Source organism: Trachypithecus francoisi, unplaced genomic scaffold, assembly GCF_009764315.1.
Source record: "Trachypithecus francoisi isolate TF-2019V2 unplaced genomic scaffold, Tfra_2.0 Lachesis_group13, whole genome shotgun sequence".
In the NCBI taxonomy this organism is placed as follows: domain Eukaryota; kingdom Metazoa; phylum Chordata; class Mammalia; order Primates; family Cercopithecidae; genus Trachypithecus; species Trachypithecus francoisi.
The window spans coordinates 32,859,893-32,886,836 of record NW_022681458.1 but is presented as its reverse complement, the minus strand read 5'-3'; the positions used below and the strand labels follow the sequence as shown (position 1 = coordinate 32,886,836).

Below are 26,944 nucleotides of genomic sequence, written 5' to 3'. Positions count from 1 at the left end.
ACTGCAACCTCTGCCTCTCAGGTTTAAGCGATTCTCCCACTGCAGCCTCCCGAGTAGCTGGGATTACAGGCGCCCGCCACCATGCCTAGCTCATTTTTGTATTTTTAGTAGAGACAGGGTTTCACCATGTTGGCCAGGCTGGTCTTGGACTACTCACCTCAGGTGATTTATCCGTCTCAGCCTCCCAAAGTGCTGGGATTATAGGAGTGAGCCACTGCGCCTGGCCCTAACTTTTTTTATAATAATTCTTTTATAGTTTTTACTCTCATATATTATATTGCATGTAAGCCCATTTTCTATTAGTTTGCTTTTGAAATTCTGTGGAGGGTACTCTTCAGGGCTTCACAATAAAGACCTTAATAATATTTCCTCCTTAATTAATTTGCCTGTGGAAAATGTGTTGTTTCCATTTGTGTTGGTTTATTTATTCTATTAAAAAATGTCATTCCTTGAAACTCATGTCATTGTTAGATTTCTTTTTCAAAATTTTATTTTATGTATGTTTATATTTTTATAGAACAGGGTCTCGGTATGGTGGCCAGGTTGTTCTTGAACTCCTGCCCTCAAGCAGTCCTCCCGCCTTGGCCCCCGCAAAGTGCTGGGATTACAGGTGTGAGCCACTGTGGCTGGCCTAGATCCCTTATTTCACTTTTACAACCTGGGAAAAAAATACTCTTTTAAGCAAAATTTTCTAGTATCATTGGGATATACATTTTATTTTATTTTATTTTTTAATTTATTTTGAGATGGAGTTTCATTCTTGTTGCCCAGGCTGGAGTGCGATGGCACAGTCTTGGCTCACTGCAACCTCCACCTCCTGGGTTCAGGCGATTCTCCTGCCTTAGCCTCCTGAGTAGCTGGGATTACAGGTATGCATTACCAAGCCTGGCTAATTTTTGTATTTTTAGTAGAGATGGAGTTTCACCATGTTGGCCAGGCTAGTCTTGAACTCCTGACCTCAGGTGATCCACCTGCTTCAGCCTCCCAAAGTTTTGGTATTATAGGCCTGAGCCACCACGTCCGGCCTGGTATATTACATTTTAAACTCATTATAAATGTTTGCGGTAGTTTGGACACCTGGATGGATTTATCATAATGATGGCTCTTTTTTTTTTCTTTTAACTTTTTTTTTTTTTTTGAGATGGAGTCTCGCTCTGTCACCTGGGCTGGAGTGCAGTGGCCGGATCTCAGCTCACTGCAAGCTCCGCCTCCTGGGTTTACGCCAGTCTCCTGCCTCAGCCTCCGGAGTAGCTGGGACTACAGGCGCCCGCCACCTCGCCCAGCTAGCTTTTTGTATTTTTTAGTAGAGATTGGGTTTCACTGTGTTAGCCAGGATGGTCTCGAACTCCTGACCTCGTGATCCGCCCGTCTCGGCCTCCCAAAGTGCTGGGATTACAGGCTTGAGCCACCGCGCCCGGCCTTTCTTTTAACTTTTTATTTTTTGTGCCAGAATTCAAAATGGCCCTTAAATACATGTAATAGAGCTAACACAATTATTTCACTTTTTAAAATATCTTCTTTTGAGAGTCTGTACTTGAAGACATTTCCTTGTTATTAGATGAACTGTTGACCCAAGGAGTTAAAAAAGTTACGTTAAGCAATATGTTACTGCTATCTTTTCCTTCATTTTCCTTGTTTTTTTTTTTTTTCTTTCTCCTAGGAGACCTCCGAGCTTGCACATATTGTAGAAAAATAGCCCTAAGTTATGCTCATTCCACAGACAGTAATTCTATTGGGGAAGACTTGAATGCTCTTTCAGATTCTGCTTGCTCTGTGTCTGTACTTGATCCAAGTGAACCCCGAACACCTGTTGGGAGTAGGAAAGCCAGCCGTAACATATTTTTAGAGGATGATTTGGCCTGGCAAAGGTATTGTTCCTTAAATATAATTTTATTTAAAATTGAGAAATACCGATAGTTGTCTGACCTGTGAGTGCTTTCAGTTAACACTTATCTTTGAATTATTTCCTGTCAGTTCACTGTGTTCTCCTTTTTCTTTGGCTTGCCTCCAGAATGTTTGCAGATGTTTATGGATAGTGATGATATTGGCTAATTAGAATGTAAGCTCCATGAGAGGAGACTTTACACCTTTCTTGTCACTGTTCTACCCCAGGCACCAAGGACAGTGCATGGCATGTATATAATCTTGAGATTATTAATTTCTAATGTAGCCTTCTGTGGGAAGAAGAATGCCCATACAGTATGTATTCATATTTCCAAATGAAGTTAGATTTTTTTTCCTTCTGAAGGAATATGTCATGTTTTTCTGTAAGTATACTGCACTGCTACGTCATGTTTTTTCCTAAGTATACTGCACTGCTTGGTAGTAGAGGGTGCTAACTCTTGGAAGTTCCCTGGAATTGTTTGAATTAGAATCTTAGTTTCATCAGTTTCTGATTTTTAAAAATTATTAGTTATTATTTTTGAGACGGCCTTGCTCTGTCACCCAGGCTAGAGTGTAGTGGTGTGATCATAGCTCAGTGCAGCCTTGAATCCCTTCTACCTCAGCCTCCCAAGTAGCTGGGACAACTGCCTCAGCCTCCTGAGTAGCTGGGACAACAGGTGCACACCACTGTGCTTGGCTAATTTTTTTTTTTTTTTTTTTAAGAGACGGCGTCTTGCCATGTTGACCAGGCTGATCTTGAACTCCTGGTTTCAAGCGATCCTCCCACCTCAGCTTCCTAAACTGCTGAGGTTACAGGCATGAGCCACTACACCTGGCCTCTGATTATTTTCTTTAGCTGAATTATTGTGTTAAGCATAATACCAAATCTGGTCATTTCAAAGAGCTTATAGTTTTAACTAATATCTCTCTGATAAGTTAATTTCTCAGTTACCCCTTAAGGAATTGAGAAATTAATATGTAATGAATTTAAATAGAAGTAAAAAATGAATTAATTACAGCTACGTTCAATATGTATGAATCTCAGGGACATAAAGTGGAGTAGAAAAGAAAATCATCGGCCGGGCGCGGTGGCTCAAGCCTGTAATCCCAGCACTTTGGGAGGCCGAGACGGGTGGATCACGAGGTCAGGAGATCGAGACCATCCTGGCTAACACGGTGAAACCCCGTCTCTACTAAAAATACAAAAACTAGCTGGGCGAGGTGGCGGGCGCCTGTAGTCCCAGCTACTCGGGAGGCTGAGGCAGGAGAATGGCGTAAACCCGGGAGGCGGAGCTTGCAGTGAGCTGAGATCCGGCCACTGCACTCCAGTCCAGGAGACAGAGCGAGACTCCGCCTCAAAAAAAAAAAAAAGAAAATCATCGAATCATGTAACCAGTAAAATTTAATTTATATAAAATTTAAAAATACACGCAACTAGTACACTGTCTAGGGACTGAAATGTGGTAAAACTTAAAGAAAAGAAAGACAACGATAGATATGAAAGTTATAACAGTGGTTTCACTGAGGGAAGGGAAGGGATTAGGACTGGGTAGGGGAATTTCACAGTCAGCGGTAGTGTACTTTTTCTTTTTCTTTTCTTTCTTTTTTTTTTTTTTGAGATGGAGTTTTTTTTGCTCTTGTTGCCCAGGCTGGAGTCCAATGGCACAATCTTGGCTCACTGCAACCTCCTTTTCCCGGGTTCAAGCGATTCTCCTGCCTCGCCTCCCAGGTAGCTGGGATTATAGGCGCCCGCCACCATGCCCGGCTAATTTTTCTATTTTTAATAGAAACGGGGTTTCACCATGTTGGCCAGGCTGGTCTTGAACTCCTGACCTCAGGTGATCCACCTGCCTCGGCCTCCCAAAGTGCTGGGATTACAGGTGTGAGCCACTGCGCCTGGCCGAAGTTTCTTTTTCTTACATCAGTTTTTATTTGTTTATTTATTTTGAGATGGAGTCTCGCTGTGTCACCCAGGCTGGAGTGCAGTGGTGTGATCTTGGCTCACTGCAACCTCCACCTCCCAGGTTCAAGTGATTCTTGTGTCTCAGCCTTCCAAATAGCTGGGATTACAGGCGTGTGCCACCATGCCCAGCTAAGTTTTGTATTTTCAGTAGAGATAGGGTTTGCCATGTTGGCCAGGCTGGTCTCGAATTCATAGGCTGCAGTGATTTGCCCGCCTCCCAGAGTACTGGTGTTATAGGCATGAGCCACCATGCCCAGCCTTTTCTTACATTGCTTGATGAATACTTTGGTGTTTATGGCATTGTGATTTTTTATACCTTACATATATCTTACAAATTTTAAACATTGATTCTATGTTTAATTAAACAATACAAAGTATAGAGATTTTTAAGTTTTTGTTTACTTTAGTTAGTAATGCTTTTTAGTTGTGACTGGCCCTCGTAATTGGCAGATGTGATTTAATAAAACAAATCAGGTAAGAAAGCTTCTTGAGAGATGTACAATGGATGTCAAAGGTAGAATGATAGTTAAATTTTAGGTTCTGTGCTAATTGCTTAATGTTCATTCTCTTTTAGTCAGCATATCTCTGTGGCAGGCACTATTTTCTCCTTTCGATAGATGTGGATGCTGAGGTTTAGTGAGATTAAGTAATGAACCCAAGGTCACGCAGCTAGTAAGAGGTAGAGCCTACACTTGGACCTAGGTTTCTCTGACTCTATGTTGCTATTCTAGTGGGTTGTGGGGACTGAGAATAAAATATTTGAACTCAGATTTCCCTCCAAAATCACTTTCATCTTGTATTTATAATGTTAGAAGTTTCGAAAGCACCCATCCAAGTAATTTTATTTACATTCCATATACTTAAAAACTTTTAAAAATTGTCCTTTTGGCATTTTATATTCTTAAAAGCCATGCATTGCAAAACCTATTACTCATACCGTCTACACCCTAATTAAAGGAAGAAAAAAATGATCCATAATGTCATTATTGCAGGGAAAAAGATTTAATCTGCTTTTAATGTTAAAGTGCCTCATTGAAATTCCCTTTTACTGTCCTGAATTATTTCAGTATTTTCCTATTTTCTTTATAGTTTGATTCATCCAGATTCCTCAAATACTCCTCTTTCAGCAAGACTTGTATCTGTGCAAGAGGATGCTGGGAAATCTCCTGCTCGAAATAGGTAAACTGATGAATGAAAACACTGTGCTGTGATGTTTATTTCTTTTCATGTTAATCAGAACAAATGGATAAAAAGGGTGGGATTGATTGTCGTATACTTTCTTAGCTCTAAAAGCTGAATTAAACTATCATTTTCTTTTTGCTATTCAGCTCTTGTTTCCATTCTCTCAGTGACTCCTCTTTCCAATATTCTCCACTGGCTTCCGGGTTTGGAACCTATACCATCCTTTCTCTTCTAGTTAAATAAGACATGAAGGATGTGAGGGAATGAGCCATGTGGACATTTTGTGGAGGAGTGTCCCAAGAAAACAGGAATAACAAATTCCTGAGAGGAAATACACCTGGCAAGGAATAACAAGGAATCCTATGGTAATGGAATAGAGCAGTCTTAGAGTTAATTTTAAGGACTTTGCCATTTACTCTGAGTGAGATGGGAAGCTGTTGGAGAGTTTTACATTTTTTGTTAATTTTTAATTGCTTTGAAAAAATGTCAAACATGCAGAAAAGTTGCGAGAATAGAAAAATGTATCTTCATATATTCTTCATTAAGATTTGCTAATTTATATTTTGTCTCTTTGCTTTCTCATTTTTCTTTTTTTAATTTTTATCTTATTATTATTATTATTTTTTGAGACAGAGTCTTGCTCTGTTGCCCAGGCTGGAGTGCAGTGGTGCGATCTCAGCTCACTGCAAGCTCCGCCTCCTGGGTTCATGCTGCTCTCCTGCTTCAGCCTCCCCAGTTGCTGGGACTACAGGTGCCTGCCACCATGCCCACCTAATTCTTTTTTATTTTTAGTAGAGATGGAGTTTCACTATGTTAGCGAGGATAGTTTTGATCTCCTGACCTCGTAATCTGCATGCCTTGGCCTCCCAAAGTGTTGGGATTACAGGCGTGAGCCACTGCGCCCAGCCTATTATTTTTTAATAAAATATAGAGATGGATTTTCACTTTGTTGTCCAGGATGGTCTTGAACTTCTGACCTCAAGCAGTCTTCCCACCTCGGACTCCCAAAGTGCTGGGATTACAGGTGTGAGCCACTGCACCTGGCCATCATTTTTTATATTGTATATGCATATGTGCATATTTTCTGAACCGTTTGAGAGTAAGTTACAGACATCATTATCCTTTTTTAAGTTTTTTTTTATAGTAGTTTTAAGGTTCATAGAAAAAAATGAGCAGAAAGTACAGAGAGTTCCTCTGTAGCCCCTGTCCCCACACATGCGCAGTCTTCATGACTATCAGTGTCCTGCACCAGAGTGGCATATTGTAATCAGTAAACCTACTTTGACACATGATTATCATCTAAAAGTTCATAGTTAACATTAGAATTCACTCTTGGTGTTGAATCTTCTATGGATTTGGACAAATGTATAATGATATACGTCTGTCATTGTTGTATCCTACAGAATAGTTCCTCTGCCAGAAAAGTCTACTGGGCTCCTCCTATTTATCCCTTTCTCTCCCTAACCCATGACAGTCATTAATCTTTTTTATAATCTCCATAGGTTTACTTTTCCCAGAATGCCATATAGTTGGAATTTCACAGTGTGTAGACTTTTCAGATAGGCTTCTTTTACCTAGTAATATGCATTTAAGTTTTCTCTATGTCTTTGCATAGCTTGATAGCTCATTTCTTTTAGTGATGAATAATATCCCATTGTCTGGATACACTATAGTTTATGTATCTACTCACCTACTGAAGGACATCTTGGTTGCTTCTAAGTTTTATCAGTTATGAGCAAGGCTGTTATAACATCTGAGTATAGATTTTTTTGTGGGTGTAATTTTCAATTCATATGGATAAATACCAAGGAACATGATTGCTGAGTCCTATGATAAGATTATGTTTCATTTTGTAAGACATTGCTAGACTTCTTTCCAAAGTGGCTTTACCATTTTGCATTCCTACCAGCAATGAATGAGAGTTCCTGTTGCTTCACATCCTCATCACATTTGGTGTTGTCAGTTTTGGATTTTGGCAATTTTAGTGGGTGTGTAATATCTCATGTGATTGACTTTTGTGTATTAATCTTGTATGCTGCCACCTTGCTATAATCACTTATTAATTTCAGGAGTTTGTTCTTTTGGATTTTCTATATAAACAGTCTTGTCATCTGTGAACAAAGTTTTGTTTCTTCCTTCCTAGTGTACCTTTTATTTCCTTTTCCTGTCTTATTTTGTTAGCTAAGACTTCTAATTCAATGTTGAAAAGGAGTAGTGAGAGGGGACATCCTTTCCTTGTTCATGACCTTAGTGGGAAAACTTTTGAGTTTCTCACCATTAAGTATGATGTTAGCTGTGTGTTGTTTTTTGTAGATATTTTTTATCATGTTGGGGAAGTTTCCTCTATTCCTGGTTTACTGAGTTTTTATAATGAAGGAGTGTTGGATTTTTTCAAATGCTTTTTCCGTATCAATGATATGATTATGTAGTTATTCTTCTGTAACTTGTTGATGTGATGGGTTATATTAATTGATTTTTGAATGTTAAACAACCTTGCATACTTGGGATAAATTCCATTTGGTTGTGGTGTATATAGTTTTTTATACATTGTTGGATTGGATTTGTTACTGTTTTGTTGAGGATAATAGTTTGTGGTTTCCTTTTCTTGTCATGTCTGTCTGGTTTTGGTATTAGGGAAATCCTGGCCTCATAGACTGAGTTAGAAAGTATTCCCTCTGATTCTATCTTCAGGAAAATTTTGTGGAGAATTGACATAATTTATTTCTTAAATGTTTGGTGGAATTCACCAGTAAATGCATCTGGGCCTGGTACTTTCTGTTTTGGAAAGTTACCAGTTATTGATTCAGTTTCTTTAAGAGAAATAGGTCTATTTTGATTTTCATTTCTGATATTAGTACTTTGTGTTTTCTCCCTTTTTTTTCTTAGCCTGCCTGGATACTTACTGATTTTATTGATTGTTTCAAAGAACCAGCTTTGGCTTTGTTGATTTTCTCTATTGGCTTCTTCTCCAATCTTTATTATTATTTTTCCTGTGCTTACTTTGGATTTAATATGCTTTTTAACCCCTTTGTTCCCTAAGGTGGAAGCTTAGATGATTGATTTTAGATCTTCTTTTTAAATGTATGGACTTTGTGCTATGAATTTCCGCTAAGCACTGCTTTCATTGCATTCCACGAATTTAGATAAGTTGTATTTTCATTTTCATTTTGTTACAAATATTTAAAAAATTTTCTTGATATTCTTCTTTGACTCATGTATATTTTTTGTAAGTCTGTTGTTTCATCTCCAAGGATTTTGGGATTTTGTAGCTGTCCTTCTGTTACTAATTTCTAGTTTGATTTCATTTTGGTTGTTGAAGGCAGATATTGTATGATTTCTACTCTTTTAAATTTGTTATGGTGTGTTTTATAGCCCATAATGTGGTCTGTTTTGGTGAATGTTCCATGTGACTTGAGAGGAATGTGTATTCTGTTGTTGAATTAAGCAGTCTATAAGATGTCCATTATATCCACCTGATTAATGGTGTTGTTGAGTTATGTTGTTACTGATTTTCTCTCTGCTGGATGTGTCCATCTCTGATAGGGGGGTTAAAGTCTCCAGCTATAATAATGAATTCATCTATTTCTCCTGCAGTTCTATCAGTTTTTGCCTCATACATTTTAGTACTCTGTTAGGAGCGAGCATGCATATTGAGGATTGTTCTGTCTTTTGGAGTATTGATTTATCATTATGTAATTTCCCTTTTTATCTTTGATTGCTCTGAAGTCTGTTCTGTCTGAAAATTAATATAGTTGCTCCTGATGTTTTTTTTAAATTAGCGTTAATGTGGTATATCTTTCTCCATCTGTTTACTTCTTTCATGTATCCTGTTTTGATTTAATTTAAAATTTTAGAAATTAATTTTTAAAATTGACACATAATAATTTTACATATTTGTGGGGTAAATAGTGACATTTTGACCGTTTACTTATTTTTTAATCTGTATGTGTCTTTGTATTTAAATTAGGTTTATTGTAGACAATGTATTTTTGGATCTTATTTTTTGATCCATTCTAACTATCTCTTTTAGTTGGTGTATTTAGACTATTGACATTTAAGGTGATTACTGATATAGTTAGAGTAGTATCTGCCGTATTTGTTACTGTTTTCTACTTGTTGCTCTTGTTCGTTCTTCCTGTTTTTGTCTTCTGTACCTTTTCCACCTTTATGTATTTAATTATTTTATGTTATTCCATTTTCTCTCCTTTTTAAAAGATAGCAGTTATATTATTTTTACTTTTTTTAGTGATTGCCCTAGAGTTTGCAATGTAACTTACAACTAATCCACATTTACTTTGAAATAATACTATACAACTTCACAGGTAATGCAAATACCTTATAACAAAATACTCCCAATTTTTCCCTCCCATCTGTTGTATCATTGGCATTCATTTCACTTACATATAAGCATGCATATATACATAATTGAATACATTGTTGCTATTATTTTGAAGAAATAGTTATCTGTTACATCAACTAACAGTAAGAAAAAGAAAAATTTTTACTTTAACTTATTCCTTCTTTGATGCTTTTCTTTGTGTATTAATAGATCTATGTTTCTCACCTATATCATATTCCTTCTCTCTGCCTTTTCAGCATTTTTTGCAAGGCAGGTCTACTGGCAAAAATTTCCCTCAGTTTTCATTTGTGTAAGAAAGTCTTTACTTCTCCTTCACTTGTGAAGGGTATCATCGGGTGCAGAATTCTAGGTTGGCAGCTTTTTTCTCTCAACATCTTAAATATTTCACTTCATTCTTTTTGCTTGCATGGCTTCTGAGGAGAAGTCAGATGTATTTGTTATCTTTGATCCTCTATGGGTAAGGTTTCTTTTTTTTCTTTAAATAGAGGGTGGGGTCTTGCTGTGTTGCCCAGGCTGGTCTCAAACTCCTGGCCTCAAGCGATCTTCTTGCTTTGGCTTCCCAAAGTGCAGGGATTACAGGTGTGAGCCACCACACTTGGTCTTTAAGGTGGTTTTTTCAAGATCTTTTTTCCTTATTTTTGACTTTCTGCCATTTGAATATTCTTAGTTTTGCGTTAAGTGTAGTTTTTTGCCATTTATCCACGCTTGTGTTCTCTGAGCTTCCTGGACCTGTGGCTTGGCATCTGACATTAATTTGGGGGAAATTCTCAGTGATTATGGCTCCAAATACTGCTTGTGTTCCTTTCTCTCTTTCTTCTTTTTTTTTGGTATTCCTATTACATTTATATTATACCTTTTGTAGCTGTCCCACAGTTCTTGGATCTTTTTTCTATTTGCTTTTCAGTTTTGGCAGTTTCCCTTGAGATAGCCTCAAGTTCAGAGATTCTTTCCTTACCTCTGTCTAGTCTGCTAAGAGCGCATCAAAGGCACTCTTTATTGTTATGGTGTTTTTGATCTCTTACATTTCTTTTTTGTTTCTTTCTTAGAATATCCATCTCTCTGCTTACATTATCTATCTGTTCTTGCCTGTTGTTTACTTTTCCCATTAACACCCTTAACATATGAATTATAGTTTAGAAACAATTCCTAGACTGATAATTCCCACATTCATGTTGAGCCTGTTTTGGATGCTTGTTCAGTGTCTTTGAACTGTGTTTTTTGGCTTTCATTATGCCTTGTGATTTTTTGTTGAAAGGTGGACATATGTACTGGGTAACGGGAACTATGGTAAATAGGCCTTTAGTGATGTAGTGATAGGATGTGAGGGGGAGGTGAAGTGGTCTCTAGTTCTGTGAGTCATTCTCAAAAGTGAGCCTGTGCCGCTGAACTGTAAACTTTATCAGGGCTTCTTGTTTTTTTTTTTTTTTTTTTTCTCCCTTTAGGTGAGACAGAATGGCTGGAGGGGGCTGGAGTTGGGGATTTTTCTTCCCCCGTGTGGAAGGCTAGAAGGGGCTGCGGTTGGGGATTTCCTTCTCCCTGGGTAGGTTAAGCTCTGATATAACTCCAGCAGGTTAGTAGACTCTGGTAAAATAGTTTCTCCTCAGGGCGGAATTGTTATGAAGAACAGAATGATCTGACATATTTTTAAATTGTTTATTCTCTCCCTCTGCTGGAAGCCAGAAGCTGGAGGGAATTTTTCTGACATTCACTGTGAGGACATGGTAGATCTGGAAGTGAAACTCCCAAAAACATCCCCGCTACCCCCATGACTGGGTTCACCTAGAATTTGTATCTCTGGTATGTCTACACTGAGCCTTGAGGAATTTGTCAATTTGATTTTAGGTTTTCCTACCCTAGTACTGATTCCCATGGAAGCTTCTGCTCCAGTGAGTTGTGATCTTCTGTATCTGCTTGTCTGTCTCTGCAGTATTTGGAGCAGGATTTGGCTTGCGACCTCACTTCTCTAATGGACCTAAGAACAGTTGATGATTTTTCTGTTTGTTCAGGTTTTAGTTGTTGAGATGGAGTGAAGATGCTCACGTGCTAGACCAGAAGTAGAAAGTCCTGTTTTTTAGTTTTGAATACTTCAGTGTTTTTCCTCACAACAATCATGTTCTCTTACATAACAAATTTAGGAAATTTTAACAGTGGTAAATTTCTATTATGTAATATACTGCAGGTATTCTGATTTTGCCAATTTTCCTAATAATGTTTTTTTGTACTGATTTTCCCCTCAATCTGTGATCCAGTTCAGAATCATACATTGAATTTATTTGTCATATGTGTTGGTTTTCTTTACTCTGTAACAGTATCTTAGTCTTTCTTTGTGAAGAGGATAGACCAATTGTTTAGTAAAATGCCCATCAATTTAAGTTTATCAAAAGCTTCCTATGATTAGATTTGGGCTGTGCAGTTTTGGGGCAGAAATACTGCATGAGTGCTACATCCTTCTCAATCTGTTATGTTATAAAGGACACAATACAAGTTTATCCCATTGGTGTTGCTGACTTGATCTCTTGCATATTGGGTTTCTCCACTGTAAAGTTACTATTTTATCCTTTGTAATTAGTAATTAATATGTGGGGGAGATACTTTGAAACTGCATGAATACCCTATATCTTACTAATCTTTCAGTCAATAGTTTTAGCATTCATTTATGATACTTGTTGAAATGCAATGTTACTATGTTTGCAAAATGGTGACTTTTCTAAGTCTATCATTGCTTTTACGTTTATTAGTTGACATTCTACTCTGAAAACATTTCCCTTGTTGGAGAGTTTTGGGTGGAGTGTGGAAGGATGACATGACATGTTTTTTTTGAGACAGTCTCACTTTGCTGCCCAGGCTGGAGTGCAGTGGCGCAATTTCACCTCACTGCAACCTCCGCTTCCAAGGTTCAAGCGATTCTTGTGCCTCAGCCTCCTGCTAGCCTGGAATTACAGGCACCTGCTAGCATGGCTGGCGAATTTTTGTATTTTTAATAGAGACAGGGTCTCACCATGTTGGCCAGGCTGGTCTTAAACTCCTGACCTCAGGTGATCCACCTACGCCAGCCTCCCAAAGTGCTGGGATTATAGGTGTGAGCCACTATGCCTGGATGAAATAGACAAATTCTAAATATATTTTGATTGTAGAGCTAATAGGATTTGCTAATCAACTGGATGTAGGCTTCAACAGAAAGACATGAAGGATGACTCAGGTCTTTGGCCTGAGCAGTTGGAGGGGTGGAATTGCCAAGTGGGAGGAACAGTTTGGTTTTAGATGTGTGAATCTGCGATATCGTCATCCAAGTGAGATGTCAAATAGTTGGATATATGAATCCAGAATTTAGGGGAGGGCTACAGGGTAGAGATATAAACTTGGATGTTGTCATCGTGTGCCTGGTATTTAAAGCTATGAACTTGGATGGAGATTATCAAGAGAATGAGTGTGAGAAGGAAGGAAATAAGGACTAAGGACTGAGATTGGAGAAATCAAGAGAAGCCAGAAAAGGAGACAGGGGGAGAGGCCAGTGAGGTGACAGGGAAACCAGGAGGGTATTTATCTTATTAGTCAAGTGGAGAAAGTTTTTCAAGGAAGGGGAGTTATGCTGCTGATATGTTAAGTAAGATGAAGAGTGAAAACTGACTACTGGATTTAACGACACATTGGTAATCTTGATAGGCAGTCAGTGGGTTTGGGGTTCAAGAGATAATGCAAGAGTTACTGGAGATGGGAGTTTTGCTGTAAAGTAGAGGGAAATGCAACAAAGGGATGTGGAGTCGAGAGATGGTTTTTAAAAAGATGGGGAAAATTACAGTATTCCTGTTGGCATGTGTAGAAGTGTAGGGCTACCTGTGCTAATTTACAATGTATATGTTTTGAATTAATGCTAAGATTGATGTAAGTCTTTAGGAAAGATGTAATTTAGTCAGTGAGTGCTATCTCTAAATATAATTTTAATCAGTATTCTTGCTACTAGCCTACTTATTAGAGCTTTTGACAGCAAAATTGACTAATTTTCTTTTATTATTGCCTCTATATTAGAATATGTGTAGGGATGGTTAGAATGATAGAGAAATAGAATGTATGGATAATGTACCCTTTGGAAAAGAGATTAAATTAAGACGTAATAGCAAGCTTTCACTAAAAGACTATGCCAAGAAATAAATAACCAATTATTTAAAAAAATTGCTTATTGACTATTTGATATCAGTGGTTTCCTATTAACTGACACTTTGCTAAACCTATGAATACTTTCTTAAATTATTTAAAAAATATTTTTATCTTATACTGGGGAAATATGATTTTTCAATTGCCACCTAATTGTAGGTGGCAGCCCTGATACGTATTAGTCGAGCTACTTTAGGCAGATTACTTAATCCCTTATTCTTGATTTCTTTATCTGTAAAATAGAGCTAGTAATACATATTCCATAGGATGCTGTGAAGATTAAATGTGGGAAGATACAGATACTGCCCTAATGAATGAGTTATATATATAGTCTAACACATCATAGGTGCTTTTGCCTTTTATCTTTATGTAGAAGCTAAAATTGGGTTTAATTTTTTTCTAGATAGAAGCCAACTAAATTTCTAGTTACCTTTTCTTTTAAATAAATTAAAGTTTCCTTGATGCAATTGGTATTCCACTTCGAAGTCATTTGTTTGGTAACTTTACCAAGAGTTAAAATAAAGGATATGTATGAATACTGATATTACGAGAAGAAACAAATTTCTTGTAATTTTTTTACTGACAAAATAGCATAATGTAATAATACTTGAGGACAATATTTTAAATATAGGTCTACTAGTGAGAAGAAAGGGATTCTTTTTTTGGTAATAACATTTTGCTTATTTGGACATCAAAATTGGTGTTCCCTTCATCAGACTGATTGCATTGCAAATGTTTAACTATAAAACCTTCTTAGTTCATGGGCTATACAAAAACAGGAAGCAGGCTAGATTTGGCCTGTGGGCCATAGTTTCCTGACCCTGATCTGCAAGATGATTTCTGCATTTAGTTTCAGTCTTTATATTTGTTATTTAAAAAAAAAAAAAATCCACTAACAGCATTTTAACAGGAAGACTTTCTATCTATTCCCTTTGAAATATTACTGATATATGAGCTATATAATTGTTTTCCTGTAATCTTTCCATAGCTACTTTCTTTTAAACTTATTTCCAAGTAGTTTTAGACACACATAGAATTGCAAAATGTAGACTTTCATAGAGTTGCAAATATTGTACAGAGAATTTCTGGTATCCTTTACCAGATTTCTTCCAATGATAGTATCATGCATAACCATCATAAATACTTTTAAAAGTACCCTTAACATTGGTAAATAATCATTTATTTAAAAATGAATTTTCTCTGTAATTCTATTTATTGAAGAAGAATTTACACCTGTGATTTCACTTTTTGTTTTTATTTCCAGATCAGCCAGCATTACTAACCTGTCACTGGATAGATCTGGTTCTCCTATGGTACCTTCATATGAGACATCTGTCAGTCCCCAGGCTAACCGAACATATGTTAGGACAGAGACCACTGAGGATGAACGCAAAATTCTTCTGGTACTGGTCCAGTATCTTTGACCTATTGCTAGTTTTGAGCATAGAGAATGTTTATGTGACTGAGTCTTTTTTTTTTTCTTTTTGAGACAGAGTCTCGGTGTGCCGCCCAGGTTGGGGTGCAGTGGTGTGATCTTGGCTCCTGGCAACCTCCGCCTCCCAGACTCAAGCGATTCTGGTGCCTTAGCCTCCTGAGTAGCTGGGATTACAGGCACGTGCCAGCACACCTGGCTAATTTTTTGTATTTTTAGTAGAGACGTGGTTTCACCATTTGGCCAGGCTGGTCTCAAACTCCTGACCTCAAGTGATCTGTCCACCTTGGCTCCCAGAGTGCTGGGATTACAGGTGTGAGCCACTGCACCCAGCCTGTCACTGAGTCTTTTTAAAAAGAAACATATAAATGAAATAGTGTATCAGTTAAACAGAAGTGCTTAGCTTCAGTTTTACTAGGATCACCTGTGCGATGGGTCAAGTATTCTGTACTCATTGCATTAATATTTTCTTCTTTTCTTTTCTTTTTTCCTTTTTTTTTTGGAGATGGAGTCTCGCTCTGTTACCAGGCTGGAGTGCAGTGGCGGGATCTTGGCTCACTGCAGTCTCTCCCTTCCAGGTTCAAGCGATTCTCCTACCTCAGCCTCCTGAGTAGCTGGGACTATAGGCACGTGCCACCACACCCAGCTAATTTTTGTATTTTTAGTAGAAATACAAAACAGGGTTTCACAATGTTGGTCAGGATGGTCTCGATCTCCTGACCTTGTGATCTGCCTGCCTTGGGCCTCCCAAAGTGCTGGGATTACAGGTGTGAGCCACCATGCCTAGCCAGTATTTTCTTTATCCCTTTTGTCTGGTAAAATCAGAATTCAGTTACCTACATAATAAGAGAGCTTAACTCTTAGGTCCCATATTGCTATTTAAGCTTTGAAGCATGTTTGTTATACACATGTAACACTTTTCAGATATTTAATACTATATGTTTATATGAAATCAGTTGCTTATTGAATTTATCTGTGCATAAAATACTGTGTTCAATTCTAAGAGTGACTCAGAGAAATGGAAGATATGGCTGTGTCCTCAAGCTTATAATTCAAAAGTAGAAGTAAGAGCCAGGTGTGGTGGCAAGCAGTTGTAGTTCCAGCTACTTGGGAGGCTAGGGCGAGAGGACTCTTGAGGCCAGGGGTTTGAGGCTGTAGGGTGCTGTGATCATGGCCATGAATAGCCACTGCACTCCAGCCTGGGCAACATAGCAAGACCTTGTCTCTAAGACAACAAACAAACCAACAGACTCACAAAAGGTAGAAATAAGATCAGGGAGAAGATCCTTAATAGTGGAAGTAGTAATAATTTAACAATAAAAAAGTGTCAGATAATATGACTATATGTCATGTAAGAATTCAAAAAACAGCTCATTACTAATGAGGGAATCAGAAAAAGGCTTAAACTGAAGGGCTTGAACTGGACCTTGAGAGATGGAATAGTTTTGGATAGGCAGTGAGGAAGGTGAATCTTATTTAAAGGTGTGAAGAAAGATATAGAGGTAAGAATAAGCACGACGTTTTCCATGGCCAAAAGTAGGATTTTTTAATTGGAAGAGAGTTTAAATAGGAGTCTGGGGGCAATGAGAAAGGAAAGTTATTTGGGACTACCTGGTGGAAGGCAATGAATTCTGTACTTACAGGTGTAGATTTGAACCTTTAGTTGCTGAGGAACATTCAGAAATTTTTTGAGAAGGGAGTAATTTACTGAAGGTCTTCCTTTAAAAAATTTAAAGTCATCTGGCAGTTGGGTACATGGTGAGATGTGGTGGAGTGAAAGCCTCTAGGAACAGTTACCTTAGGTTAGTGTGATTAACTATTGTCTCCCTCTGCCTTGCCCCATCTCCAAAGAAGAATACATAAATAGGAGATGTGCCATTGACTGAAAAAAGAAATATTTGAAATAGTTGGTTTTCAAGAGAAAAAGTTATGTTTGGAATTAGATGAGCTGAGTTCAAGCTGTTCCCATGTATATGTCATTTGTATTAAATTGTGTGAGTTAGCTACCATAAAGAAATCCAAATTAGGTTTCCTTTTATGAGTCTCAAAATCACAGGAAAACATCTGAAAAAGTATATAGCATTTTTCTAAAGAGTAACTACTTGCTGTTAATGTGATTGCAGGACAGTGTTCAGTTAAAGGACCTGTGGAAAAAAATCTGCCATCACAGCAGTGGAATGGAGTTTCAGGATCACCGCTACTGGTTGAGAACGCATCCCAACTGCATTGTAGGAAAGGAATTAGTCAACTGGCTAATCCGAAATGGGCACATTGCCACAAGGTATTCTGATCTTAGAAAGAGGTTTCTATGTTTTGAATGAAAAAACATATTTGAAGATAGTAAGAGTTATAGATTTCTTTGTAGAGTTAGGGTGCTCTTTGTTTTATCTGATTGATGGTTTAGTGTGCTAATTATTTAACCCTCCTCCAGTCTGAGTTTAAACCAGCAGAGAACAGATGCAAGGAGTACAAGGAGCCAAATGGGATCTTAATTTACCTTATTAAAAGCAGAAGGACTGTCTAGCAAAGCAGGATTAGAGAATGTAGCTGGAACCTAAGGCCAAAGAATTCCTCAGCTACTGTTCACTAATCTAGACAGGTTGTAACCTGTGTTGAGTATTTAGTCTGTGAGCTATGCCTGTTGGGTCCTAGCTTGCCTCATAAATCATTTATAAAAAAGAGTAACAGGTCCTGCTTTTCAGATACACATATACCCTAGCTTTTACTATTTTCTCAGATTAGTTACTCCTCCTCTCACGGGAAGAAAAAGGTACGTAAAGAAGTAAAGAGAGAAATAGCTTTAAGCAGTAAAGCCCTGGTTGCAATTTTGGCTGTATATATTTTTTAGCTTTGTGCTTTTAGTCACATTATTCAATCTCTTTGAGACTTCTTCAATATGAGGACAATTATGTGGTCCTGTGAATAAACTGTGGGGGATGAAATAATATTGGCTGAAGTGCTTTATGAATTGTGAAATGCCATATAATGTAACGTGTCATTAAGTGTCTATTTCATATATATATGTATATATATTTTATGCCTGTATCTGTAATGTTTGGTATTGTCTTATTAAAACTAAGCTCCTTGAAGGTAGGAGCTTTTCTCAACATTTTTAAAATCTGTTAAGTACAGGGTTGTGCATGCATTGAATACTCAGTCAATGCTTGCTGTTATTAAAATTAGGTTTTGTTAGGACTGCCTTACCAGTAGTTTCTTGTCCTTTACTATAGTACCTGGAAGAATCTTTTAATATGCTTTAACTGTCTCTTGTTTTGTCCTTTACTTATCCAAGGGCCATATGAAATTCTAACTCTGATTAGAACTGAAAAAAAAATTTAAGGTTGTGTCTTATCTGGTACTTAACTGTTCTGACTGACTTTTAAAACTTTTCATTTTTGTGGGTCTTGATTCAGGGCACAAGCTATAGCGATTGGACAAGCAATGGTTGATGGACGTTGGCTGGATTGTGTTAGTCATCACGACCAGCTTTTCAGAGATGAGTATGCGCTGTATAGACCACTGCAGGTACTTTTCAGTGTTTACTGCCAGTTAGAATGTAGCAAGCTTACTTTATAGTCTTTCTTCATCAGTGGGAATAAAAAGTAGTTTATTAGAAGATAATTTTTTCTAACATTTTTTCCTGCTGTTTGAGGAAATTTAAAACATTTTTTTTTTACTTGGCAGGCAGCAATAATGAAAAAGCTGCCATTAGAATCAAACATTTTATCGTTTACTTTAAATTTGATCAGACAATAAAAAGGAAAAAAGTAAGAATCACTTTTTTTAGTTGGTGTGGTAGTTCTTAAATTTGGCTTTATGGTGTTTATAGTTGTTTATCATTTAACTTTAATGGTTTTTGGTTTTATTATGCCTATGTTTTTAGAACTAACTGAGAGTATAAATAATACAATGAAAAATTTTATGGCATCTATTGAAATAATTTTGGCTCTAGCCCTATTGTATAACAATAGTGATGATGGCCAGGTGCGGTGGCTCACACCTGTAATCCCAGCACTTTCGGAGGCCGAGGCGGGCAGATCATCTGAGGTCAGGAGATGGAGACCATCCTGGCTAACACGGTGAAACCCCGTCTGTACTAAAAATACAAAAAAATTAGTCAGGCGTGGTGGTGGATGCCTGTAGTTCCAGCTACTTGGGAGGCTGAGGCAGGAGAATGACATGAACCCGGGAGGTGGAGCTTGCAGTGAGCTGAGATTGCGTCATTGTACTCTAGCCTGGGTGACAGAGCAAGACTCCATCTCAAAACAAACAAACAAAAACAATGGTATACTGATGAATATATATTTTTTTGCTTTAGGGAAGTGGAAGTTATTTAAAAATATAACTTCAAAAAAAGATATATGTTCACTCTTGGTTTATGTTATTTGATAAAATATGTGGGTTATATATACACACATATATAAACATATATATACATATATATACACACACACAGGCACACATGTATATATAGCCAACCCTTAAGAGTTAGGGATACTGACCCCCTGAAGAGTTGAAAATTCACCGATGTTTGACTTCCCCAAAACTTAACTACTAATAACATACTGTTGACTGGAATCTTTATCAATAACAGGCAATTAATACATATTTTGTATGTTGTGTGTATTATATACCATAGTCTTACAATAAAGTAAGCTACAGAAACATGAAGAAAATCATAAAGAAGAGAAACTTTACTTACTATTCATTAAGTGGAAATGGATCATCACAAAAGTCTTCATCCTCATTGTTTCATGTTGAGTAGGCTGAGGAGGAGGGAGGAAAAGAAGAGATTGCTTTTGCTGTCTGCAGAGGCAGAAAAAAAAAATCTACATATAAGTAGACTCGTGCAGTTTAAACCCTTGTTCAAGGGTCAGCTGTGTAATGTTTAGTAACACCTTTGTGAACTAAAATTGGAAAGTCAATGTTTAGAAGAGACAAATGACTCCAAATACTGGTGTGGTGTGATTGATTAAAATTTATTTTCCAATATGTGTTCTGGAGAGAGTTTCCCCAGAGCTAAAATAAATTCTAAGCTATCTTCACTCTCAGGATTAAGGCATGAAATGAAACACTCTAAAATCTGTATCAAAAAAATGTTTTGTTCTTAATATACAACTTAAGTCTTCTAGTTAACGAAAATTATAATTTTAAAGAGTGGAATCGTCAGTATGATTCTGGTTTATAATTTAGTTTTTGTTAATTTGTTTATTTTTATATAAATTCAATTGTTAAGTTCACAGAAATATTGGACTACAATTTATTTGTAGTGTGACAGCCTTAACATTGTTGCCATTGAGGGCCAATTGCTTGGATCCTGTCTTCATCCTTTCAGAGTACAGAATTTTCTGAGACGCCTTCTCCAGACAGTGACTCAGTGAACTCCGTGGAAGGACACTCTGAACCATCCTGGTTTAAAGACATAAAGTTTGATGACAGTGACACAGAACAGATAGCTGAAGAAGGTGACGATAATTTGGCTAGTGAGTTTAACTTTCTAACATTTTAGTTTTGATGGGTCATTACTGTGTATGAATGATAAAATGATTACCTTGTTTGTTGAAATAATTCCGCTTTATGATTTATGGCTCCAACTAAATGGAAACATCTGATAGCAGTCTTTGTCTTAGATACAGTATTTTCTTAAACCAACTTGTTAGGCTGACATTTCTAGATTTTACCATAGTCTATAGTTTGCAGCAGCTTAAAAATAACTGAACTAATAATATGGCAGCAGACAACTTTCTCATCTCTTCACTATGATATCAGACTTTCTCTCTGCAGAACCTCCAATATATTTCTTCATTTTAAAAATTGATTTTACATTTTACTTGTTCAAATTTTATTAAGTCTACACAGAAGTACGTGAAAATACTGTATCCATTTTGGTATTGCACATTGGGCTTGTATATTAAAAAAGCATTTTTCTCCTTTCCTCCAATACCCTGATAAAACCCATTTTTACTCCCCTCCTCTCCCTATATTTCTTTCCCCTTCCCAACACTAAAAGATTCTGCCAGTCCTAGCAAGCGCACATCAGTCAGCAGTTTCCAGTCCACAGTGGACAGTGACTCAGCCGCTTCTATCAGCCTGAACGTGGAGCTGGACAACGTGAACTTCCATATCAAGAAGCCCTCCAAGTACCCACATGTGCCCCCTCACCCTGCTGACCAAAAAGGTAGGAGGTAGTCACCATCTGGAATCCAAACACAGGCTGGACAGCTGGGCCATAGGATCTCATGCCAGCCTGTCTTTCTGGCTTCCTCTGTCCCATGTGGCTGAGGGGATTTGGTGTGGGTTTTGTTCTACCCTTTCTCATTTCTCCCACACCTCCTCCCCATACCTTTTTTGGTTGATTCCTTTTATTTCTTGTTTTCTTCCTCAGCACCACCATGCCCAGTTTAAAGCTTGTAGTCTTTAAAAGGAACCACATCTGACTGCTCTTCCCATAATGTGCAACTTCCAAGGTGGCATTTCTTTGCATTTATAACATGGATGTTCTGCTCTATTCTTTTCTCTTTCTTCATTTAACATTTTAAAGCCTGTTTGCCTTTGCCATTACCCAGTAACATAATACTTCACTAAACTCATTAAGATGCTTGAACCAGATTGGGGGAAAATCATTCACACATTCCAAAATACCTCCACAATAATTCATAATGCTTAGTATGTATATTCTATATTTATTAAAACAATTTCTTCTCTAATGTAAAATGAATTCATTATTTTTAGCTATCTTTTTTGATGCTTTAGTCTACTGGCTCAAAAATAGTAGTGACCATATTCAAAAGACATTTTGTGTAAAAGGAGAAAGAGGTAAACATTACTAAAATCTAACATAGCAGCACATAAGAAATGCCTGTTTTTAAAATGGATGATGAGGCTTACTTTATTGGATATAATTAAAAGCCAATTTAAATTATAGTCCTATCATGGGATTGTGTAGAAGTGAATAAGTAAAAAATACATAAGTAAATAAATAAATGGGGGATTTCATTATGTCGTAATAACTGAAAAATCAATATTATAAAGATGAAGCGCTTTATTCCATGATTTTACCTGGAGTTTGTATTTTAAACATGTAACTGTCTAAAGTAGAATTGTCTCCTTAGTTAGATCTGAAATGCTTGCCTAAGTTTTGTGCACTCTATTTTGAGCCTAAAAATAGATCAGAAAACAGAAGCTTTTTTTTTTTTTTTTTTTTTTTTGAGACGGAGTCTCGCGCTGTCACCCAGGCTGGAGTGCTGTGGCCGGATCTCAGCTCACTGCAAGCTCCGCCTCCCGGGTTCACGCCATTCTCCTGCCTCAGCCTCCCGAGTAGCTGGGACTACAGGCGCCGCCACCTCGCCCGGCTAGTTTTTTGTAGTTTTTAGTAGAGACGGGGTTTCACCGTGTTAGTCAGGATGGTCTCGATCTCCTGACCTCGTGATCCGCCCGTCTCGGCCTCCCAAAGTGCTAGGATTACAGGCTTGAGCCACCGCGCCCGGCCAGAAAACAGAAGCTTTTGAACCAAACATTTATACTAAAATGATTTGATACAAGTTTATATTTCTCCAACAAATTTCTCGTAATTGTCAGTATTAGCTATTATCAAAATGTGGTAAAATGGTACTTAAGAGTTATAGTAATAAAAAGGAACATGTTATTTAAAAATAAGAAATTTAGAGAGGGTCTGTTAATGAGGAGAGTTGACTAGCATTGAACATGAGTAAGATAGACATCTTTATGGAAATCCTCAAAACAGAAACTGGAAAAATGATGGAGAATATTTGGGTGAGTATGAAAGGATGGAAAAGCAGATATGACACTTGTGTGAGAATTAACTATAGATGGTGGTCACATGGGGGATATTATGAAGGTTTTGAGTATAAACTTACAGATGTGGGTCAGGGGCACACAGATGATGAACATCTGTTCTCTGGACACATCTGTTGGCAATTGCATTTTGCTGTAAGCAGAATGTGAAGTACACTTTTGACTTGCTGATGATTTCACCTCTTGGAACGTTAAAGGAGTTCTGAAAATCTTGAAGAGTGACCTGTCATCATAGAATTTGTAATAGCAAAGGATAGACTGCTGAGCACAGTTAGATACTTACTTTTGAAAACCTAACTTGAGAACATGTGGAGTGGAATGGAACAGGAGGCTCCAAAAATGACATTGTTATGGTAACAACCCGAGATTGTGTCTTCAAGGAAATTGACAGGAGAAACACCTGCAGTTAACAAAAATATGACTCCTTTGGAACCTCCCTGATCTCAATCCCCTTTTTTTTTTTAAGAGACAACAGGCTGGAGTGCAGTTGTGCGATCTCAGCTCACTGCAACCTCCACCTCTCGGGTTCAAGTGATTATCCCACCTCAGCCTCCTGAGTAGCTGGGATTACCAGTGCACACCACCATGCCTGACTAATTTTTTGTATTTTTAATAAAGATGGGGTTTTACCATGTTGGCCAAGTTGGTCTTGAACTCCTGGCCTCAAGTGATCCACCCACCTTGGCCTCCGTAAGGGCTGGGATTACAGGCATGAGCCATTGTGCCTGGCCCTCAATCTTTTAAACAGATTGTCTATCAAAGTTGTAAGTGGCACCTTACATAGGGGAATAAATCTGAAAGAGGGGACAGCACTTTTAAGAAAAATGACAGTATAATAGAAGTCCAGCTTGCACTGAAGGTTGGAGAAAATGCCAAGGATATCTGAGAAAGATTTAAAGTTTAGTAGAAAGAAAAACTAGGCTAGTTATTTGGGAAAGTTATGTAATATTGATTGATGACTAAAAGAAGGCTTTTTTTCCTCCCCACTCTTTAGACTAATCTTATCAGGAAAGAATACACGTGGTTAAGAGGAAAGTGAAGTCCAGGGTAATAAAGAGATAGAGAATTAATGGTTTTTTAAATAAGTCCGTTGCCAGGTTTAGGCAAACTATATGCCAGGTTATTAAAAGACTTTGGATCTGGGATCATGGAGCCAGAGTTTGTTATCTTTGAAGAGTTGCAAAGAATAGGAGAGAGTCTAGATGACTGTAGTGATAGATGCATTTTTTTTTTTTTTTTTAAAGATGGGTTCTTGATGTGACATTGGAAGCTGGAAAAATATAGAGAAGTGTAATGAACAGAATGTTCTGTGGTATTTAGACAAGGAATTGGTGGTAACTGGGTACCAGTGTTGGTTAACCAAAATAAGTCATTCCAAAACAACCCCATTTCCATTTTTTATGGTGATACAAGATTGATAAATCAGAAGACTATGAGAGATACTATCTTTGTTGATGTTAATAAGACATTTAATGATCTCTCAATAGCTTTGTAGACAAAGAGGACAATTTCGTACTTGAAATATGTTAAAAGAGGCAAAAGCAATGGTCATATTTATTTGTTTAAAGCACAGGCTTTGGAGTCTGTATAAGCTTTATTTTTTAAATTGTAAATTGACAAATTATAATTGTATTTATGGGATATAAAAAGATGTTACAATATATGTATAAAATATGGAATCATTAAGGAACAAGTAAGGATTTGAAATGATGGATATGTTTATTAAACCAAGCTAATGAACATATTCATCATTTTAAATCACTTTTGTTGGGGCAGGGTGCAGTGACTCATGCCTGTAATCCCAGCACTTTGAGGGGCTGAGGCAGGCGGATTGCTTGAGTCTATAACATAACCTAGGAGCATCCCCTTCCTGTTGACATCAAATTATTAATTATCCTTTCAATATTTTGCACAACAAACTACCAGTTTGGGCAATGTGGCAAACCCCGTCTCTACAAAAAATACAAAAACATTAGCTGGGTGTGGTGGTATGCACATGTGGTCCCAGCTATTTGGGAGGCTGAGGTGGGAGGATTACTTGAGCTCAGCAGGTTGAGGCTGCAGTGAGCCATGATTTTGCCACTGTAGTCCAGCTTGGATGACAGAGTGAGACTTTATCTTAAAAAAAAAAAAAAAATCCTTATTATTATTAGTGGTGAGAACCTTTGAAATTTACTCTTAGCAATTTTGAAATATACAATACACCGTTATTAACTATAGTCATCATGCTGTACAATATTTCTCAAAAACTTATTCTTCCTGTCTGAATGAAACTTTTTACACTTTGACCATCATCTCCCCATTCCCTTCACTTCCTCAACCGCTGGTAACCACCATTCTACTTAGTGTGAGCTTTTAATATGAAAAACACAAAGAGTGTAGTGTGTTTGGTGAATGTAAGAGTTTATGATACCACTACTAGTGGTGTTTTTTTTGGGGGTTTTTTTTTGTTTTTTGTTTTTTTGTTTGTTTGAGACAAAGTTTTGCTCTTGTTGCCGAGGCTGGAGTGCAATGGCCTGGTCTTGGCTCACTGAAAACTCCGCCTTCCAGGTTCAAGCAATTCTCCTGTCTCAGCCTCCCAAGTAGCTGGGATTACAGGCACCAGCCACCATGCCTGGCTAATTTTTGTATTTTTAGTAGAGACGGGGTTTCACCATGTTGGTCAGGCTGATCTCGAACTCCTGACCTCAGGCAGTCCGCCAGCCTCAGCCTCCCAAAGTGCTGGGATTATAGGCGTGAGCCAGTGCACCTGGCCCACTACTGGTGTTAACACGTGGATTTGTAGCTTGTTGTACAAAATATTGAAAGGATAATTAATAATTTGATGTCAACAGGAAGCAGATGCTCCTAGGTTATGTTATAGGGATTTGACTCTCTGTATTTAGTGTTGTTCACCACTTTTTTTTTTGGTCAGCACTTTTAATGTTTTTTAGATCCACAAATAATTAAAATCTGGAAAGAATGGCTAGTGTGTTGGATAGCAGAACTGACATTTAAAAATCTTGATTTTCTCAAGCAATACATTGAGACTAACAAGATGATAGTTAACACAGTTAAACATAATATAATAATAAGGCTTAACACATTTACTATTAGTACTTTGGAGAAAGTCACACTTAATAATTTATGTGATAAAGATCTAAGTTTTAGTTATTTGCAAATTTAAGAGTGTGATGTATCAACCCCTCTGCACCCCCCAGTGCAATAGTAGATTTCGTTAGTGGCCATATAATGTCTAGAATCAGGATCCAATTTAATGTTTTGTGTTCAGTTCTAATTTATGAATAGAGCGAGGTTGCCAGGATCCTAAGACATCTGAAAACCATGATAAGAGAATCTGGACTATTTGAAATGGAGAAAAGAAGACTTGGTGTTGCCTTTAGGCATCTGAAGAGTACCTGAAAGAAATTATATTTATTTTGCATATGGCTGAAGGAAGAAATAGATTCAGTAGTCAGGAGTAGTGAACTTTTGCCACTGTGCATGGGACGTGTCCAGGTTGTGTCTGAATGTTCACTTGTCATAGTTATTGAGGACAGATGCCCACATTGGGTGATGGGTTACATAGACTTGGGGACTTCTAAATTTTCTTTCAGTTCTAAATCTGTGAAATGAAAAACCTAGATCTAGAATTAAAAAGAAATTATAATCTTTTAGCCTACTCAGTGAGAATATTATAGAGAAGGTTCCAGCGTTAGGAAGAACATAATTATTAAATTGACGTCTTAGGTCATTTGCAACCTTATAATTTGAAGAGTTCATAAATCTCTTAATAAATGTAGCTGGCTTTCATAGTTCTCTCTTAGTTAGTTTTTAACATACTAACAAGAGTTATTGTTACATTTTTTTTCTTGTGAAGTTGTAATAGTTTGCTCAGTGTTACAGTCAAGATGAACACTGATTACCAGAAAATAAAGATTTCCAGGGAGACTGGTAGTTATGTGAAAGAATAATAGAATTCTTCTGCCTCTGGTTTTCATTCCCTTTGTATAAAAACAAATGGGAATTTTTTTTTTTATCTTTACATTGAAATTAAAGGTAGTACTTATTAAATATTTTCTTATGGATTGTCCTATATTGTTTAAGGCTGAGGAAAATTGGATTTATAAAATTGGTTGAAATATCTGTACTTTAAAAAATACTACTTATGCTTTCT

The 26,944-nt window shown here is 37.3% G+C and overlaps 1 protein-coding gene across 16 annotated transcripts in view; it reads left to right on the top strand.

Moving 5' to 3' along the window:
- The window catches only part of PIKFYVE (phosphoinositide kinase, FYVE-type zinc finger containing), a 93,403-nt gene that overhangs the window by 18,809 nt on the left and 47,650 nt on the right, over window positions 1-26,944 (top strand). For 9 of the 16 annotated variants that reach the window (XM_033230474.1, XM_033230478.1, XM_033230486.1 and 6 more), the window contains 7 exons: window positions 1,661-1,868; window positions 4,937-5,026; window positions 14,806-14,944; window positions 17,097-17,254; window positions 18,387-18,498; window positions 20,309-20,456; window positions 20,984-21,151. In XM_033230474.1, coding sequence (XP_033086365.1) covers window positions 1,661-1,868; window positions 4,937-5,026; window positions 14,806-14,944; window positions 17,097-17,254; window positions 18,387-18,498; window positions 20,309-20,456; window positions 20,984-21,151 — 1,023 coding nt within the window. Of the gene's footprint in view, window positions 1-1,660; window positions 1,869-4,936; window positions 5,027-11,090; window positions 11,187-14,805; window positions 14,945-17,096; window positions 17,255-18,386; window positions 18,499-20,308; window positions 20,457-20,983; window positions 21,688-26,944 lie in introns of those variants that run through there. The other 7 variants (XM_033230481.1, XM_033230480.1, XM_033230477.1 and 4 more) reach the window with 6 other exon arrangements.